We start from the raw sequence: 19542 nt of genomic DNA, 5'->3' as shown, positions 1-19542 counted from the left end.
ATTTATTATGATATTATTGATTATATTCCCTGTGCTGTACATTATGTCCCCATGAATTATTAGTTTATAACTGGAATTTTGTACCTTTTATTCCCCTTCACCTTTTCACTCATCTCCATACACACACCCCTCTGGCAACCATCAGTTTGTTTTCTGTATGTGTGAGTCTGTTTCTGGTTTGTTTCTTTTGTTTTTTTAGATTCCACATATAAATGAAATCTATTTACTCTTAATTTTTTTTTTCCTTCTGCTTTTCACCCATTTTAACTCACAGCAGCTGGGCTTCTGTCCATCAAAATGGCTCTAGGAAAGGTCAAGGATAACTTCTCTTTTCTCAAGTCCAGTGAATTCTTTCATTACACTTAGTCTTGTCATTTGAAACTTTTCCCCACCCTCTGGACTCGTCCAGTTTTTTAGCTTCACTGACACTATGCTCTCACTTCCTTTATGCATCTTCTGTCTGCAGTCCCCTTTTCCACTCTCACCTGTCTCCATGCGTTTTTTCAAGAGTCAGGTCAAATGTTGCCAGCCTGATGAACCTTTCCTGACACACTCCATGTCCAGGTGGGTTTCACCTCTCTTCTTGTGCCCCCGCCGTCCTTTGTTAACCCTTCTGGCACAGCTGCCTGAAAACGTTGTGCCCTTGTTTGTTAGTTTGTTAGCACTCCCCCTCTCCCTCTGCCAGGTGCCAGGCCTTTGAGGCAGAGACTGGGCCTTCATATCTCTTCCATATCACTCATTTAGCTGGTACTCAAATATTTTAACAAATTATTGAAGAAAACTGTCATCTTTCCACCTCTCCAGACTCTCAAACCTCCTTCTCAAACTGGGGTCAAAATGGGAGGCAGGCTTCAAAAGGCAAAGAGTTTTTAGCAGATTTAAGCCTCTGGTGGAAATACAAACTCCAGCTTTGTCTTACCCTATCCTGCAATTACTTAGGTTCCGAAGAGAAGTTCTGGACAAACATGGGATGTGTCACATATTTGCTAGGCTAAAAAGGATTTAGTATAGGTATGTATAGATCTCAAGAGGAAGTCTTTGGTCTAAAAAGACCTGAGCACTTAATGAGATCAGTGGGCATTGCTGGATTATGATTTTTAGCATTGGATGATCAGGAGAATAAGCCAAAAATATTTTTAAAGTTAATCTTTCTGATTTCCATACACGGAAAGCATGGGCAATTGTCTAACATTAGAAAAAACTACTACCTACTTAATATTTAAGCACAGGAAACTGCTGGAGGTCATGGACACCAGCATTAGAACCGCACTGGAGTCAGTTACATATCAAGTCAGGTCACTGTTGTCACCTCTGAGCTTATAGGACAAAGGATCCTTACACTACTGGAAAACGAGATGACATTGGCACACCTTCCAAGTTTCCCAGTTATAGTTGGGAATCCCTATACTTATATATTCCTGTAACTCAGAAAAGGACTTTGTTTTTATCATGCCTGTAAAAACATATACAACATTCTGTGGAGAAACAATCAATTCTATAAACTGAATAAAGAAAGAAAAGGCTGTAAAATCCAAGGATACCAACTTCCTTGTTCAAAGTAGATTTCTGTATCTTATTAGTATCCATTTACTTCTTTCCTGTCCTCTGCAGAATTAAAATCAGGAAAATTACCACTCATGGGACTGTTAATCTCAGCAAGTCCCTCTGAAGCGGAGTGTAAGATTCTTTTGTACATTTGGTGTCTTAGATAACTTACATTGAGCAAGGGCCTCGTACTGAAGTTCATCAGATTCACAATCTGAACCACTCCTGCCAGTACCTCAAATTCAAAAGTCTTGAGAATACAGGGTTATGAAACCTTTGGCCTTAAATAGAGGGAAGACTAGGAAGTCATAGAGATGAGGCTGTGGAGGCGACAGAAGGATTTCCTATTTCCTGATTTGATTTGCTGGCTCAACAAAAAGCCTTTGCAGAGTACTGCGAGATGTTGAGGGTGTTTACATACAGCCACTGAAGATAAATGGGCAAAAAGTACGAACTGGTGGCACATGAGATATGAAAGCTGTAACAGAGAAGGAAATGGTCCCCCATCCACCCACTCCCCTGGTCTCCTTACCACCCAGAGACAAGACACTAAAGGATACATCATTCAGCATGAGAACGAGGAAGATACAAAGAGAACCCTTTGTGTCTGAGCATTATACATGTTAAAAATAAAGGTAGCAGCTGGCATTTGGTTTTGAACATAGAGTAACTCTTTCCACTAGTAAATCATGGTCCAACAGAGGTCCAGCTCTGACCCAAAGGATTATGCCTACCTCCTCGTATCTGGGGAAATAGAATGGAAGCTCCCTAAGAACTTGAGGAAGGTTAGGTTCCCTTATTTCTCTGTTTCTTTTTGAAGACAGAGGAAAAAGCTATAGGTATGATAATTACCATCTAATATAACAATGGTGTGCGTGTGCCACTTACGGCCACACAACATGTAAGAGTTAGCAGAGTTCTGAAGGTCCAACAATCCCGCTCCCTGTAGGTTAGCGCCCCCTAGTGGCACTGTCCGTTCCAGCTTAAATATTGGTAAGATTTTAGGCCTTACAGCTGCCTGAGATTTTTTAAATAGCTACCATCATGTCTGGAAATGCTAATGAGTTGGCACCCTTTTGTGAGACCCAGTTCGGGAGATTGGACCCAGAGGATCCACTTTCTGCTTCCCGTTTCCTGGGCATGGGTGGCCAGCCACTTATTGCCGGGCACAGGCTACCTGTTGCACCAGATCCCTAGCTCAAAATGAGAACTTTCACCTGCCCTGTTTGGGTACAGAGCATAGATCGAGCATTTCAAGATTTTTTTTTTTAATTTTTAAATTGTATACCAAAATTTAGCTAATATCCTGAATCAGGAGAAATGGCACCTTAACTGTGTCTTGTTTAATTTGCAAAATGGCACTACCAGTGATGACCTTGGCAAAGACATGATTGCAAAATTGTTATGACATGTGTGACCAGCCTGGCACCTCTTATCGATCAATGTGGACAGTCAGTAGCCACCATGCACTTCCTGTGTTTGGCACTTCCTGTGTTTTTGGATTACTTAACACCAAATGCATTATTAGAAGAATGTGCCAAAGGGAATTTGTACTTTTGAAAGTCAGCAGAGTTCAGTAAAGAGGCAATGTCTTTGTCAGTTTATTTTGGGATCTAAATCATCTACCAGCTTTATACAAATAATTCTACCCAGTGAACAAAGTAACCAATTAACCAGAATCACACCCGTGACTCCCCGCCTCGTTGGCAGAGCAGTGCTGTAATACTGCTTATAATATAATCTCATTGGATCCTGACCCTATGGGAACCTAGTGACCTTCTGTGAGGAAGCGCCCATACTCATTCCTTTTTTTGTATTATCATGGACTTCATCCCCACCAGTTACAGTAATTGGCTGATTTGCAATGCACAGCAGCAGCAAAAATATCAGGAGATATTCCCTCTCTTCGTTAATGAAATTTTGTATTGCATGACCTTATATATCTTTTATTTTAAAGTATTTGTTGGGAAATAGGTAGAATGATCACACATCCATTCAACCATCAGCTTAAGAACTAGAACATTTGGGCCGGCCGAGTGGCTCAGTTAGTTAAGAGCTCGCTCAAGAGTGTGAGCTCTGAGCAATAGCGGTTCAAGTCCCGGCCTGATCTGAGCTGCCAACAGGTGGCAGGATCACTCAGCTAAAAAAACAAAAAAAACAAAACTAGAACATTTTCAGATACCTAGAATCCTACATTTGTCCTCCCTTCACACACACCACACGAGGTAAACATTATTCTGGAGTTTTTTTGTTAATAACTCCCATGTTTTTATTTATGGTCTTATTACTTATATATGTATCCCTAATATGTTGTTTAGACTTACCTGTTTTTGAACTGTTGTGTAGGTGGTATTAATGCTGTATGTATTCTGTGACTTTTTTCTGACAGCTGTTTTTGAGATTCCCATCCATGTTTCTGCATGTAACTGTATTTGTTTTCACTGCTGTATAGTATTCCATTTCATGACTATACCACAATTTATTGGTTCTCCTGTTCATGGAGATTTGGATTGTTTTCATTTTTGGGCTATTATGAACAATTCTGGTGTGAACATTCTGCCGATGCCAGTGTAAGCCCACACAGTCAGGGAGCTTTGTCTGATTTTGTCTGTTCAGACGTTATCATGTCTAGAGCAATGCCTGGCACAAGGCAGATGCTTTGGGGAATGAATGAGTCCTTGTACATGCCTCCTCAGGCACATGTGCAGAGCTGCTCTGGGGCAGTGGTTTTCAATCTGCGGTCCAGGGACCGCTGAGGGTCCCTGAGATCCTTTCCAGAGATCCGTGAGGACAAAACTATTTTCACAAGAATTCAAAGACATTATTTGTCCTTTCCACTCTCATTTTTCACGAGTTTAAATATTTTCCAGATGTATACCATCATCATTCTGACAGCTAATCAATTGTGTACTTGGGTATTTTTGTGTTTGAAAATGCCTGTTTTAATTTCTAATACAACAAATGTGGATAAATACGACCTACACGAACAACAGCAATTTGAGGTCGTCAATAATTTTTAAGGGCGTGAAAAGGTTCTAAGACCAAAACTTTGAGAACCGCTGCTCTGAGAAGCGGGTTGTACTTGGTCTAAAGCATCGGTTCCGGTTTACACTCCCTGGCAGTGGTTGAGGATCATTGTTCCACGTCTTAGCAGCACTTGGTCTTGGCTGTCTTTTACACTTGCCAATTAGATGGCTGTTGTATAGTATCTTACTGTGGGCTTAATTTGCATTTCTCTGATTACTAATGAAATTGAGTGTTTTTTTTCATATATAAAAGTGTTCCTCTTTTGTGAAATACCTGTTCGTGACTTTTGCCCATTTTTCTATTGGGTATGTGTCTTTTTTTCATTGATTCATATTTCTTTATATATTCTGGATACCAATCCCTTGTCATTTAAACATGTTGCATATATCTTCTAGTTTGTGTATTATCTTTTGTAATTGTATTGAATCTGTTGATCAAGTTGGAGAAAATTAATGTCTTTTCAATAATGAGTCTTCCTAGCCAAAAACATTGTATATCTCTCCATTTATTTGGTCTTTAAATATCTCTCAATAAATTTTAATAATTTTCCTCAATAAAGGCCTTCTTGTCTTCTATTAGATTTCTTCCTAGGAGCTTTATATTTTTTAATACTATGTTAAATTTTTTAAAATTACACTTTCTATTCTAACTGGTTGTTGCTGATTATAGATATACTGTTGCTATGTGTTGATTTTGGATCCAGCAATCATGCTAAATTTTTATTAGCTCTAATAAAGTATCTAGATACCCTTTTACATTTTTTATATATTTATGTGATGTGCAAATCATGGAAGTTTCCTTCCTCTCTGATGCTTATAACTTTAAAAAAATTCCTTCTTACATTTCTGCACAGGCTAGGACTTGTACAGTGCTGAAAAGAACTTATAATGAACACCCTTACCTAGCCCCAATTTAAACGGAATGCTTTCAGTATTTCAGGCCAGTGGTTTTTTTCTTATAAATGACCTTTATCAGGTGAATGACACTGTCTTCTATTTCTAGTTTGCTAGTGGTTTGATTATGAATAGATGTTGAACTGTATTGCATTTTCTCATCTATTTAAGTGGTGGAATTGCTTTCTTTTAATGTTAATGTATTAAATTATAGTAATTGACTTTTTAATATTGAACCAACCTTTAATTCCTAGGATAAGCCCAACTTGGTCATGGTATGTGTGTGTGTATGTGTGTGTGTACATTGCTGGACTTAATTTGCCAATATTTTGTTTAGGATGTTTGTTCCTATGTTCCTGAGTGAAATCAGCATATAATACCGCTTTCATGTCCGTCATTGCCTTATTGTGGTATCAAGGTTATACCAGCCTTGTGAAATGAGTTGCTCAATTGTCTGGAAGAGCTTAAGATTGGACCTTGTCTTTTTTTTAAAGATTTTTATTAAGATATAGCTAACATAAAATATTGTATTAGTTTCAGGTGTAATCATAGTTATTCAACAGTACCCACCTGGCACTATACAGATTATCACATTATTGATGATATTCCCTATGCTAAAGAAGTGATTATCATGGTAAGTCCAGCAACCATCTGACACTGTACCACGCTATCGCAATATTGTTGATCTTTCCCCTACTTTAAAATTTTTTCAATTAGAGTTGACATTCAATATTATTTTATATTAGTTTCAAGTGTACAGCATAGTGGTTGGACATTTATATAAGTTAGGAAGTAATCCCCCTAACTAGTACCACCTGACATTATACATAGTTATTACCATATTATTGATTATATTCCCTATACTTTATATCTCCATGACTATTTTATAACTACCAATTTGTGTGTGTTTTTTTTTAAGATTTTATTGGGGAATTGGAGGAGGGGAACAGTGTTGGGAAATTGGGGAAGGGGACCAGCCAAGTTGTTCTTCAGTCTTCGTTATGGAGGGCGCCAGTTGCCATCTGGCTTCTCATCAGAAGCTTGTGGCCTCTAAGTTCAGGGTGCTGTGTTCAGTCTTAGTTGCGGGTGGGCATAGCCACCATCCCATGCTGGAGTCGAACCCGGCAGCCTTGTTGTTAAAAGAGCACACTCTATCCACTGAGCCATCCAGGCGGCAGCTCAGTTCAAAGTGACAAATTCAGTCTTAGTTGTGGGTGGGCGTAGCCCACCATCGAACAGGCAGTCTTGTTGCTACACCAGCTGATCCATCCTGCCACCTGTTGGCAGCTCAGCGACAGCTCAGCTCCAGCGCAGCGTCACTGGCCCATGTGGGAATCGAACTGGCAGCCCTGTTCCTCAGAGCTCTCGCTCTTAAGCCAACTCTTAACCAACCGAGCCACTGGGCCGGCCCCCAATTTGTATTTCTTAATCCCTTCACCTTTTTCATCCTGACCCCAACCTCCCTCCCATCTATCACCCCGATAGATCTAGCACCCATGTGACACCATACATAGTTATTACAATATTATTGTCTGTATTATGTTATACCCCACATCCCCATGACTATGTGTAACAGCCAGTTTGTACTTCTTAACCCCTTCCCCTTTTCTCATATCTCCCAACCCACATCCCATCTGGCAACCATCAAAATGTTCTCTGTATCTATGAGTTTGTTTCTCTTTCTTTTTTTTCTTAAGATTTTATTGGGGAATTGAGAGAGGGGAACAGCGTTGGAGAATCAGGCAAGGGGAACAGACAAGTTGCTGTCCTTCTTCACTCTAGTTGTGGAGGACATCGCTTTACTGGCCCATGTTGGTATTATCATTGATCTCTTCCCGAATGAGGCAGACAGGTTGCCGACCTCTGGACGGCTGCTCACGACGGCTCTTGGCAGCTCATGCCGACTGCCGGCCGCTCACGGTAGATTATGGCAACCCACTGCAGCAGGGGCTGCAGCCTATGCCGTCGTCAGCGACTCACAGCAGCCCAGCTCCAGGTTGAGCTGTTGTTCAGCATCTTAGCTGTAGAGGGCGCAGCGTCACTGGCCCTCATGTGGAATCCAAACTGGGGCCCTGCTGCTCAGAGCTGGCATCCTAAGCCAACTCTTAACCAACGTGCCACTGGCCAGCCCTATTTCTCTTTCATTTATGTATTTTGTTTTTTAGATTCCACTTATAATTGAAATATATGACACTTGTCCTTCGCTGACTTATTACATTCAGCACAGTACCATTTTGGTCCATCCATGTTGTTACAGATGGCAAGATTTCCTTTTTACGGCTGAGTAATATTCCATTGTATATATGTACCAGCTCTTCTTTATTCATTCATCCATCGGTGGACACCCAGGTTGCCTTCATATCTTGGCCATTGTAAATAATGCTGCAATGAACATATGGATGAGCATGTCCCCTCCAAGTACAATTTTGGGTTTGGTCGGATAAATACCCAGAGGTGGGATTACCATGTCCTTCTTTGTCTCTTGTTACAGCCTTTGTTTTAAAGTCCGTTTTGTCTGTTATAAGTATTGCTACCTCAGCTTTTTTGTTTTCACTTTCATGAAATATCTTTTTCTATCCCTTTACTTTCAGACTGTGTGTGTCTTTCAATCTGAAGTGCATCTCTTTGTAGGCAGCATCTAGGGGACTTGTTTTCTTATCCATTCAGCCCCCCTGTCTTTTGATTGGAGCATTTAATCCAATTACAGTGAAAATAGTTGTTGATAGGTATGTAGTTATTGCCATTTTATTCATATTTTTAATTTTTTTTTCTTTCATCTTAAAGAAGTCCCTCTAAGATTCCTTGTAATACTGGTTTGGTGGTGATGAACTCCTTTAGCTTTTTCTTGTCTGGGAAGCTCTTTATCTGTCCTTTGATTTTAAGTGATAGCTTTGCTGAGTAGAGTAATATTGGTTCTAGGCTCTTGCTTTTCATCACGTTGAATATTTCCTGCCAATCCCTTCTGGCCTGCAAAGTTACTGTTGAGAAATCAGCTGACAGTCTTATGGAGGTTCCCTTGCAGGTAACTAACTGCTTTTCTCTTGCTACTTTTACCATGTTTCCCCGAAAATAAGACCTAGCCAGAGAAGAAGCCCTAGCATGATTCCTCCAGGATATGGAGGGCACGCACCCCTCACATGAGGGTTTTATGACCTGTTTCAGGGAGAAGGGTGCCTTTTCCACAAATTCCTTCAGCTTAAAATATTCAGTATGCCAAGGTGCCATATTTTGGCACCTAAAATCATGCAAGGGCTTATTTTCCAGCTAGGTCTTATTTTTGGGGAAACTGTAAGATTCTTTTTTTGTCTTTAATCTTTGGCATTTTAATTATGATGTGTCTTGGTATGAGCCTATTTGGGTTCATCTTGTTTGGGACTCTCTGTGTTTCCTGAACTTGTATATCTATTTCCTTTGCCAGGTTAGGGAAATTTTCTGTCATTATTTCTTCAAAAAGCTTTTCAATTCCTTGCTCTCTCTTTCTTCTCCTTCTGGTACCCCTATACTGTGAATGTTGGTATGCTTGATGTTGTCCCAGAGTCCCCTTAAACTTTCCTGTTTTTTGGATTCTTTTTTCTTTTTGCTGTACTGATTGGGTGTTTTCTGCTACCTAATCTTCTACTGGGTTGTTGAAAAAGTCATGATGTATTTTTCTGTTTTTCATTGCAAAAATGCATCATGACTTTTCTGACAATCCAATATATCACTGGTTCAATCCTCTGCTTCATCTAACCTATCATTGATTCCCTATATGTTTTCTATCTCTATTTTTATGTTTCCTATCTCTTTGCTGAAGTTCTCCCTGAGATCATTGAGCATCCTTATAACCAGTGTTTGGAACTCTTCATCTGGTAGATAACTAATCTCCGTTTTGTTTAGTTCTGTTCTTTTATTTGGGATATGTTTCTTTGTCTCTCCATTTTGCCTGCCTCTCTGTATTTGTTTTTATGTACTGTGTAGGGCTGCTATGTTTTCCGGTCTTAGTAGAGTGGCCTTATGTGATAGGTGTCCTGCGGGGTGCAGTGGCAAAGTCTTCCTGGTGACTTGAGCCACGCACTCCAGGTGTGTCCCTTGTGTGGGTTGTGTGAGCCCTCCTCTTGTAGTTGAGCTTTGGTCACTATTTGTACATCAATGGGAGGGATTGACCCTCAGATTCATTGGTTGTGAGGACTGGCCTTGACTACAGTGGAGAAGCTATGCAGGGGCTGACCTTACAGAGCAGAATCTGCCTCAGCAAGTCTCTGGTGTCTGCCCAATCCTCCCCTTGGGTGTTTTGTTCTTGGAGGTGGCTGGGTGATGCTTCAGCTGGTTTCAAAGCTGGCCACTTGGGGCGTCAGTCTCAATGCCACATCAGAGGGGACCCGCTGCAAGTCAAGTTCAGCAGTTGCCCAAGCCCCACCTGGGGCCACCTGGCAGGAGCCACAAAGAAATCTGCAGATGACTGCTGTCTATGTCATGCTTAGAAGTGCCTCAAGAGGCCAAGCTGCAAACCAACGCCAGCTGCCGCTAGTACTGGGCTTAGGGCTGCGCAGCCAAAGGTACAGGACAAGCTCAAGCCAGTTACTGCTTGTCTGGGTTCCACAAGCCTTTGAGAGACGCTAGGAATCTCTGCAGCATGAGCTAAGGCAAAAGAAGCCACTGGAAGCAGCATGGATGTGCCTGAAAGTTGGGCAGGGCGTGGTCTCGAATCACCAGGGCGTGGCAAATGAACAGAACAGCGTTAGCCAGCTTGACAGAGACTCAGATATGGCAGCTGCACAGGAAGGGAATGGGCTCAACAAAGAAACTGGGCTCCTGCCAGCTCCTCTGTCGGGAGAAAGCTGTCCCTCCAGCCCTCATCCTAAAGTCAGACAACTCAGTTTGCCCCCATATGTTCCTGCCACCTTTCCAGCTGCTGCCCCAGTGCTGGAGCTCAGAGCCAGTGATTCCCTTGGTGAGTAAGTCTGTGCGTGGTCTAGGAGGAAGGCCTGGGATTCCAGCCACCCTCCGTCTCAGTCACAATCTCCTGGTTTTCACAACCAGAAATTATGGGGACTTCTCTCCCGGCACTAGATCCCTGGGCTGGGGTGGGGCTGGGACCTCTTACTCCTCCGGTGGGGGTGAGGGTGGGGTGGGGTAGGGATAGGCAGGGATCCACTACAGCCAAGCTATCACTCCCGATTTTTAATGGTCACACATGGGTGTGAGACCAGCCTGTTCTGCGTCACTGCCTCTCCTACCAGTCCTGAGGTGGTTTCTTCTGCATTTCTTTAGTTGTAGGGGTTCGGTTCAGCAAGATTTTAGGCAATTCTCAATGACGGTTGTTTTGTAGTTTAGTTGTAAATTTGATGCGGTCGCGAGAGAGGTGAGCACAGCATTTACCTACTGCGCCATCTTGACTGGGACCCCTTCCCCCCATATGGTCATGGACCTTGTCTTGAAAGCCATTGGTCATTAAGAGAAGAATTTTAACTATTGAGAATTTTAACTATTGATTCCATTTCATTAAGGGTTATAGGATTATTAGAATTTTATATTATTGAGTCAGCTTTGCTTAATTTTTAGGGATTTCTCTATTTCATCTTGGTTTAAAATTTTTTTGATATGAAGTTATCCATGTTATCTATCTTTTCAGTTTTCACAGCATCTGTAGTTATGACCCTTTTCCATTCCTATTTACTTGTTTATTTATTTATTTATTTACTTATTATTCCTATTTACCTATTTACTTTTTTTCCCTTTAATCCTTCCAGAGATTTGAATATTAAACCCATTAGTTATTTTAGAAGTTATTTGCAAATGCCAGGGGTATGTTGTAGTTGTCTTAATCTTTATTTCTATTATAATTTTGCCAGAGTATATGGACTATAAGATTTCAGTTTTCTGAAATTTGAGAATAGCTTTATGATTTATTATGTGACCAGTTCTCTACATGTTCCACGTATTCTTGAAAAGAGTGTGTATTCCCCAACTGTGGAGTATCGTATCCATTAGATCAAACTTCTTAGTTGTGCTGTACAGATCTTCTCTTTATCGATTTACGTTATACTTGATTTCTTTTTTCCTGGAGTCTCAAGATCTCATTATGGTAGATTTCTTAATTTCACTTGAGGTTGTATTTGCCTTTATTGGGGGGGGGGACGGAGATATTATTAGAGGCATACTAATTTTAGAATTTTTCTATCTTCCCTGGTGAATTGAACCTGTTATGATTATGTAGTGACTCTGTCTCTGTGACTGCTTGTTGCCTTGTTTTGTTGTTATTGTTCTTACCATAACAATATTTTGGTTAGTCTTTATCTGAATATCCTGTCTTTCTTTGGCCATATATTTTGAGTTTGCAGGAGACACACTTAAAAGATAAGGCCAAAGAAAATCTATCTTTTTAACTGGATAGTTTAGTACATTTATATTTATTGTGAGTACAAATATAAGTTGGATTTCTAGGTCCTCCTCATGTGTCATTTTTGTCCACTTCTGCCCTTTTTCCTTGTCTTTCATTTTTCATTTTCTTATTCTTTCTTCCGCTCCTCTATTTGTTGTGTTTTTATTTTCAGTTATCTTCTTGAGTCCTATTTGGTTTAAAAATCTCCTTGTTTGCCAGCCGAGTGGCATGTTGGTTAAGAGTTGGCTTGGGATGCCAGCTCTGAGCAGCAGGGCCCCAGTCTGGATCCCACATGGGGGCCAGTGACGCTGCGCCCTCTACAGCTAAGATGGTGAACAACAGCTCGACTTGGAGCTGGGCTGCCATGAGTCACCAGTGACAGCGTAGGCTGCAGCCCCTGCTGCAGTGGGCTGCCATGAGTGACCGTCCAATGGCCAGCGAGCGACTGCTTCACCTGGGAAGAGCGCAATAATAGCAACATGGGCCAGTGAAGCGACGTCCTCCACAACTAGACTGAAGAACAAAAGGACAGCAAGTTGTCTGTTCCCCTTCACCGATTCCCCAATGCTGTTCCCCTCCCCCAATAAAATCTTTTTTTTTTAAATCTCATTTTCTGTGTAATCTTTTGCTTACTATTCATGTTTTCCATGCTTCTTTCTACTCCTTTACACATCATTAATTTTTCTTATGTTGATACCATTAGTCTTTGTGGGTGATTCTACTGTTGTATAAACTGTGTTGTTTTTCACTTTTGGTGTCATTTTGCCTTGTGTTTAGTGATATTTTAAGTTTACCTTCTTTGGAAAATAGGAATTATTTGAAGTATGGACTGAAATTGAGATCCTTGAGAGAATCTGCTCTGCCAGACACTCAGGGACTACTGACCTGAAACCACTGTTCTCATCAGATTGAAGGTTCTGTGACTTCAGATCACAAACCTTGAGGGCTGGCCTTTGATTATGAATTTGAGGGTGCTGGTGACTTATCCCTCTCCAACACCAAAATTAAGACAGGCAAAGCTCCTTACTGCCCACTTCTGTGATGGTCCATCTAGACCCCAGTGAGTCCTGGGCTTTATGTCCAGTCCCCGCTCCATGGCTGTTTCATGGTCCCCAGAGTTCAACAGAACTCTTGGGGGAAAAGCAGGCTTTGGTGCCAGCTCACCTCACCGGTTTCCTATTTTCACTTCATTTTTAGAGTTTTGCAGATGAATTATTTTCATGTCAACTCAGTGATGCATTTGAGTATATTTTATATTATTTAATATTACTTTACATTGTTGCTTCAATTTTATTCAGCATTTGGTTTTGTAAACTGGGAGTTATTGAGGGTATCTAGACTGCCTTACTCTTGGAATTGAAGTCTAAATTAAAATCTGCTTTACTTCACATTTGACGTAAGTAAGAAACAGGTGGTTTGTAGTCTATATAGAACTCTAGGATGCTGGTTCCCTCCTTTGCACTGTCCTGCAACATAGCACTTTATGGGACTGCTACCTGTAAGGTTGGAAACGTATAGTAAGAAACCATTTTTTTAAAGTTGTTCTCTCTTCCAAAGAAATGCCTCTGTCATTTCCCTTATATGGCTGGTAACCCAAATATTACATCTTTGTGTTGATTAGTGATTGCTTTGGTCTGAAATAAGGATTTGGGTTTGGTTTCTTGTAAACCTAGCGTTGAGCGTTATACACGCGTATGCACGAAGAAGGCTTGTTGACATACCTGCCCTGCCTGAAAAGCAGTCCTGTTGTGACTAACTTTGCCCAGCAAATTGTTTTCAGCCATCTACCCAGTGTTTAAAGGATTCCGCCTAATGGTTTTAAATTCCTTAAAATCAGGTATAAAAAGCATATCCTTCAAAGAAATATCTAAGGGGCTACAGCAGCCAGCTATGTTAGGCTGTTACAAAACTACTCAGTTTGGGGTGGTGCTATTTTCTGAATTTGGCGATTAATATAAAGTTTTTACAGAAGTTTTAAAGGCTTTCCTGAAATTTAAGCTGAGACCTGAAGGACATGTGGGACTTAGCCAGGCAGAGGGAAAGAAAGAATGTATTAGGCAGAGGGAAGTATATGTGTTTAAGGCCACAACAGGGGGGTAGAAGGAGGCAAAGAACTTGGCTCACGGAGACAATAAATCAGGGTGCCTGGAGAAGACAAGCATGAAGCTCAATTTAGTGAAGTGCGCTAAGTAACATTCCCAGCTCTGAAAGTAATGATAAATCAAAACTGAGTATTTTTAGGGCTGGCCAAGTGGCTCAGTTAATAGCTCACTCAAGAGTGCGGGCTCTGAGCAACAGTGTCGCTGGTTCGAGTCCCGGCCCGAGCTGAGCTGCTGCTGAGCTGCCAACAGGTGGCAGGACGGCTCAGCTAAAAAAAAAAAAAAAGTATTTTTTGAGACAGTCTAGTACAGCTCCTTGAAAAACAAAGTCAGAGGGTTGTTCTAATATTTACTCATGAGCACACCGTATATGACTTAATATGAGTTTAAGGTCAATATATATAAATTAATATGTAAGTTATCTAATTCAGGGAGACCAAAACTACACATTTAAAATAGACTAGCCTCTGGCATAAATCTTGCCCAGCATCACTTATTTGAGTGACTCAAAAGTATATTTTATCACATAAAGCAACAAATATTGTCCTGTTTTTGACTGTTGATAACATAATAACTTTCCCTAAGAGAAAAAGTATTTTTTTTAAAAACCTGCACTGTAAGATTTTATTCTTGTCAAATGGTAGAAACTACTTGATTTGGTTTTCACACCTAATTGCTATTGCTGTCGATATTCTTGTAGTTGGACCCTCACAACTATGTTCAATTAGCACTACTAAAGGGAACTGGTATTCCTTTACTCACTAAGACAATCCAAATCCAGAAAACAGGCAATAAGGCACGTTTTAGAAAAAAGGTATTACACTGCAGGAGGGAAAGAAATACAAACAGCTTAAAACATCATCATACCAAGTATATGACATTAGGAAGGCAGCATTTAAAACAAGTCTGAAATAAAGCATCTCCTCTGTAATGAGGTAAATAGAAGCTACTAAAGTCCCTTCTTCTATCTATGTCTTAGTCACTGAAGTTCATTTCTCTCTTAGATACTCATAAAAACAATATGCAGTTATAAAAAAAAAAACCCCCAAAAAAACCACTTTTAGGTTAATGTAGGAGCTTATATACTTAAAATCCAGAGGCAAATAAAACATGGCATTCAATTCAATGCAACAGAGCCCAGGTAAGAAGCCAACACGACCTCTTCTGTGTGTAAGATTATGGACGTGACATATGCAGGAGGGCCTGAAGACCACATAACCCAAAGCTGACCTGATTTTACCTACTTTAAAGCATTAGTACTAGCAGCAGATTATTTAGAAATTTGTTTTGGTATACATTGATATCAATTTTAAAGTCATCTCATTTTTCTTTATCTTGATTCTTAAATATAACCCAATCTTTAATTTTAGGGAAAGAATCTGATAACCAAAGACCAAGTGCTTTTTATCACTTATATAGTAACATACTACATGGATCAAATGAAAGATATTTCAAAAATACACTTATATGTATCAAAAAACCTTAAAATTTTGTGTAGCTTTTGACCCAGCAATTCTACTTCTAAGAAATTATCTTAAAAAAACAGTCATGGATGTACATCAGATTCAGTGAAGTGTTGTTTATAACTGAAAAGATGTATAGTCAAAATGTCCTACAGAAGATTAAATAAATTATGGTTCAGCCATACAATAGAATAGAGGAATAAAAATAGAAGACTGTGTAATAACCTAAGATGTTCACAGTATATTAAGTGAAAAAAGCAGGTTATGAAACAGTATGCAAGTATCAGCCTAGTTTTATAAAAATATACATATTTAGCAAAGTAAAAGTACAAATGATATTTACCAAAATATTAACATTGGTTATTTCAACACAGTAGGATGATGGATGATTTTGCTTAACCACGCCTCATCCATTTGTTTTTTTTGCTTATTTGAATTCTCTGTAATGAAGATTAGGTTTTAAATGGGAACGGTAGTAAAGGAGTATTTAACCTTAGATTAGTCCAGATATGCCCCCAAAGGCTCCTTCTGGCAAAGTAAATGTTTCTGTTCAGCCTACATCTGGGAAATTCTTCTACCTTACAAATATGAGTGTCCTTCCAAAATGACCTTCACTCAAGCTCCCTCCCTTTTAAGCAAACTACAAAATAGCAACTATTGATATTAAAACAAAAAGTTAATTATCATCTGAAAGAACAGATGAAAACATACACATCCTCACTTGAAAAAAGTAACAGCCCAAGTACATACTACTAAATTATACGACGTTACATTATCTAAGTTGAGTTTATTGCGAAGATCAAGACAGCACACTGGACGTTGGCGGCTTCTACTTTACACCGTTCATGGCACTCACTCTGTTCTTCATGTCATTCACTCACCCATGCACACAAAGGTCTGTGTACACACAATGATGTCTGACGTTTCTTGGTTCCCATAGTATAATAGGAAACTTGACATTTCAATTAAAAAGGTAAAATGAAGACATTTACCATCAGACTAGAAAATTCCTCCTCTGGAAGAGGATACTATAGTATTTGAAGATATGCTTTGGAAAAAAATCATATACTAAATGAAACGGGCACCATTTCAAGAGCACTAGGATTGCATTAAACTTAAATGAATTCCAACACTCATAATAATGTAACTCATAAACAAATTTAGTCTTAACAGAGCGCCAATAAACTGAAACTATCTGAACAGGCACAATGAACAGTGTAAACACTGTTAATGGGCACCAGGTTTAATCGGGCAGACAATAACTGCTTCTGCATTCACACTGATTTCCAATTACATTTTTTTAAAAATGGTGCTGCTTACTTAAGCTATGAATGTTTTACCAAAAAATTAATTTTAATAAATATGGCAAATGCTAAAAATCTAGCTAGGTTATCATGCAAGATATTATATAACCAAGACAAACTCAAATTTATAATAAAGGCAACTTGCATTCAAAATGAACTCTACCCTTATATTTTATTAAAAGGGCAAACATCATGAATTAACCCAGCTGCTTACTTGAATTACAAAAGTAACATGATTCAATATGAAAATAAGAAACTGTCTACAAATCTCTGACAGTAATAAATTGCAATATACAATGCATCCAGGAGTCATACAGAGCAACAAACTCTCGTACAAAACAAAAATATTTTAATACCTTTAAAATCCAAATTTTTCTTTAAAATCATTCATGAAAAAGATTCTCAAGTCAGAATTAACACCTCAATTAGTCAAGCATCAGGAAGCTACATTACAGCTATTTAATATACAAAGAGACACCCTTTCACCAGTCACTTCCTTCTGATGTCTCTGCTCCAGAGCATAGAGATCGCTTGCTTCTCTATACTCGCCATTCCATCACTTCTTCAGATCATGAAAATTGAATTTGCTGAACACCAGAAATCTAAGCAAGTTTAAATTGACAAGAATTAAAGAAATGTTAGTTTCAAAGTAACTTATGCATATTATAAGCATTCAGTGAATAAAAACAATAGACAATGAAAAATGAGTCCACCCCAAATCTCCATTCTCTCTACCCATGGGAGCTACTTTGTTAATTGTGTATCTTTCTAGAAATCTATGCAAATATGAATGTGTGTGTATATATTTTTAACCATGAAAAGAACACTATACACAGTTACATATTTTGAGAAACCAACTTTTAACAACCTTCTTTTTCAGGTTCTTAATATGTTGAAATTAACTACCTGTGATAAAAATCAATAGATATAATCAATTTTAAAAATAATTTAAGGGGCGGCCGATTAGCTCAGGTGGTTGGAGCGCAGGCTCATAACACCAAGGTTGCCAATTAGATTCCCACATGAGCCAAGGAGCTGCAACCTCCACAACTACATTAAAGACAACTACTTGACTTGGAGCTGATGGGTCCTGGAAAAATACACTGTTCCCCAATAAAATTTCTTAAAAATAATAATAATTTAAAATACAAAGAAAGTACTCTACCTGTTGATATGATGTTGTGTAAACCATAACGTTTTGTTGTTGACCATCTGCAGTTATTAAGCCAGCTGGTAACTGGTTAGCTAAAAGACAGAAAAGGTTCAAGTGAGAAAAGGACTGCATCCGCTTTCTTGGCCTGAAACTTGAGGTCATGCCATTCATGTCTTAATTACAATTCTGTTGCTTATCAGTGTCATCTTGGGCAAAATCCTAACCCCCCAAATTTTCCATTTTAAAAAAAGCTCCTTAAAAAGCACATTTCTTCTATACCATTTTTGATTTTCTGAATCTTTAGTTCTCTGAAGTGTACGTTAGCTGATTACCCAAGTGTACAAATCTGCAGAAAGACTCGACTGAGTTTCTGCTTCCCGGGTAGACCTACACCCTGAGGCGTGGCTGGAAGCAACACTTAAGTAACTAAGCAGTATATATTTTACGTCCGAGAAACAGAAAACATATACATATAAATTTTACACGAGAAATACAATCAACCACAGACCTTCTATTTCACCAATATTACAATATGATGATTTTTTAAAAAAGAAACCAGTTCAAATGTATTTAAACCTACAATGCTCAGCATTCCTGTCTCATATGAGTCTTACGCCAAAAACTAAGGGCGATGGAAATCAGAACTACTGCTGAGCGATCACAATGCCTGCCGAATTAAAATTTGCCACTTATCCCTCACTGGCTTCAAATACAAGGGGCATGAACGAATAAGAATGATTCCAGATTGTGCTACGTCAAAATACTGATATTCCTAAAGTACCACTGCAGACTTTAAGTATTAATATCTGCAATACTAAATCACCGCTAACAAGCTACATGAACTGTTAAGAACAAATCTAGTTGCATAAATGTGTCACAGCGCTGCTTACTAAATGCCTCCTCTGTTAGTTCTTCACTTAGTCCGTCTGTAGCTGTGACTGCTCCGCCAATTCCTTTCTCTCCTTTCATAGCCTGGGGAAGGAAAACCAAAAAGGTCATCACCACTATTCAAAACACAGTTTTCTAAATTAGACTGCTTACTTATTTCCTAAAATTAGGAGCTTCTATTTTTACAAACATTACACAGAGTATTAACACTTCTGGTTAATTACATATGAAGAGGCCCTATAAAAATGCCAGCTTTTTATATAAGTAGTAATCATCACAAGACAGTGTTAATAATGACTTCATAATGACTTACAACACCTAAAATATTTATGGGTAAAAATAAAGAAATTATTCTAATTCCATACTACATCAAAAGGAAAAGAGAACTCTATAGATGAAATAGTCTGTAAAATACTATAAATATTCAGCTTATAAATCTACAAATAATCCAAGTTTATCATTTAATTACATAGACAGCTCTCAGCCAACTGGGCAGTATTGTAACTGCAAGTTTGGAGTTCAAATTTTCTAAATCAAAATGACAGTTTGGACCAAAAATCTCTACATTTCCATATGCTCTAAGGTTCTATGACACTGAAGATTTGGAAAAGTACTGTGAAGAATTTACATCTTCTCTTCCTACTTTAATCAACCCATGCAGCTATCACTAATTTAATGATATGCTAACACTAAAGACATTAAGAAAATACTTTGAGTGGCACGATGGTTAAGAACTGGCTTGGGACGCCAGAGAGCCCCGGTTCAGATCCCACATATGAGGGCCAGTGACACTGCCCTCTACAGCTAAG

The 19542-nt window shown here is 39.1% G+C and overlaps 1 protein-coding gene across 1 annotated transcript in view; it reads right to left on the bottom strand.

Annotated features, from left to right (window-relative positions):
* Positions 1 to 16155: 16155 nt before the first annotated feature.
* Positions 16156 to 19542, bottom strand: part of NFYB (nuclear transcription factor Y subunit beta) — a 25767-nt gene continuing 22380 nt past the window's right edge. The window contains exons 5-7 of the mRNA XM_019651859.1: positions 18736 to 18817; positions 17858 to 17937; positions 16156 to 17294 (exon numbers count right to left, since the gene is read on the bottom strand). Coding sequence (XP_019507404.1) covers positions 17262 to 17294; positions 17858 to 17937; positions 18736 to 18817 — 195 coding nt within the window. The 3' untranslated portion in view covers positions 16156 to 17261. The remainder of the gene's footprint in view (positions 17295 to 17857; positions 17938 to 18735; positions 18818 to 19542) is intronic.

This window comes from Hipposideros armiger, unplaced genomic scaffold, assembly GCF_001890085.2.
Source record: "Hipposideros armiger isolate ML-2016 unplaced genomic scaffold, ASM189008v1 scaffold_168, whole genome shotgun sequence".
In the NCBI taxonomy this organism is placed as follows: domain Eukaryota; kingdom Metazoa; phylum Chordata; class Mammalia; order Chiroptera; family Hipposideridae; genus Hipposideros; species Hipposideros armiger.
This window is presented reverse-complemented; position numbering and strand designations above follow the sequence as displayed.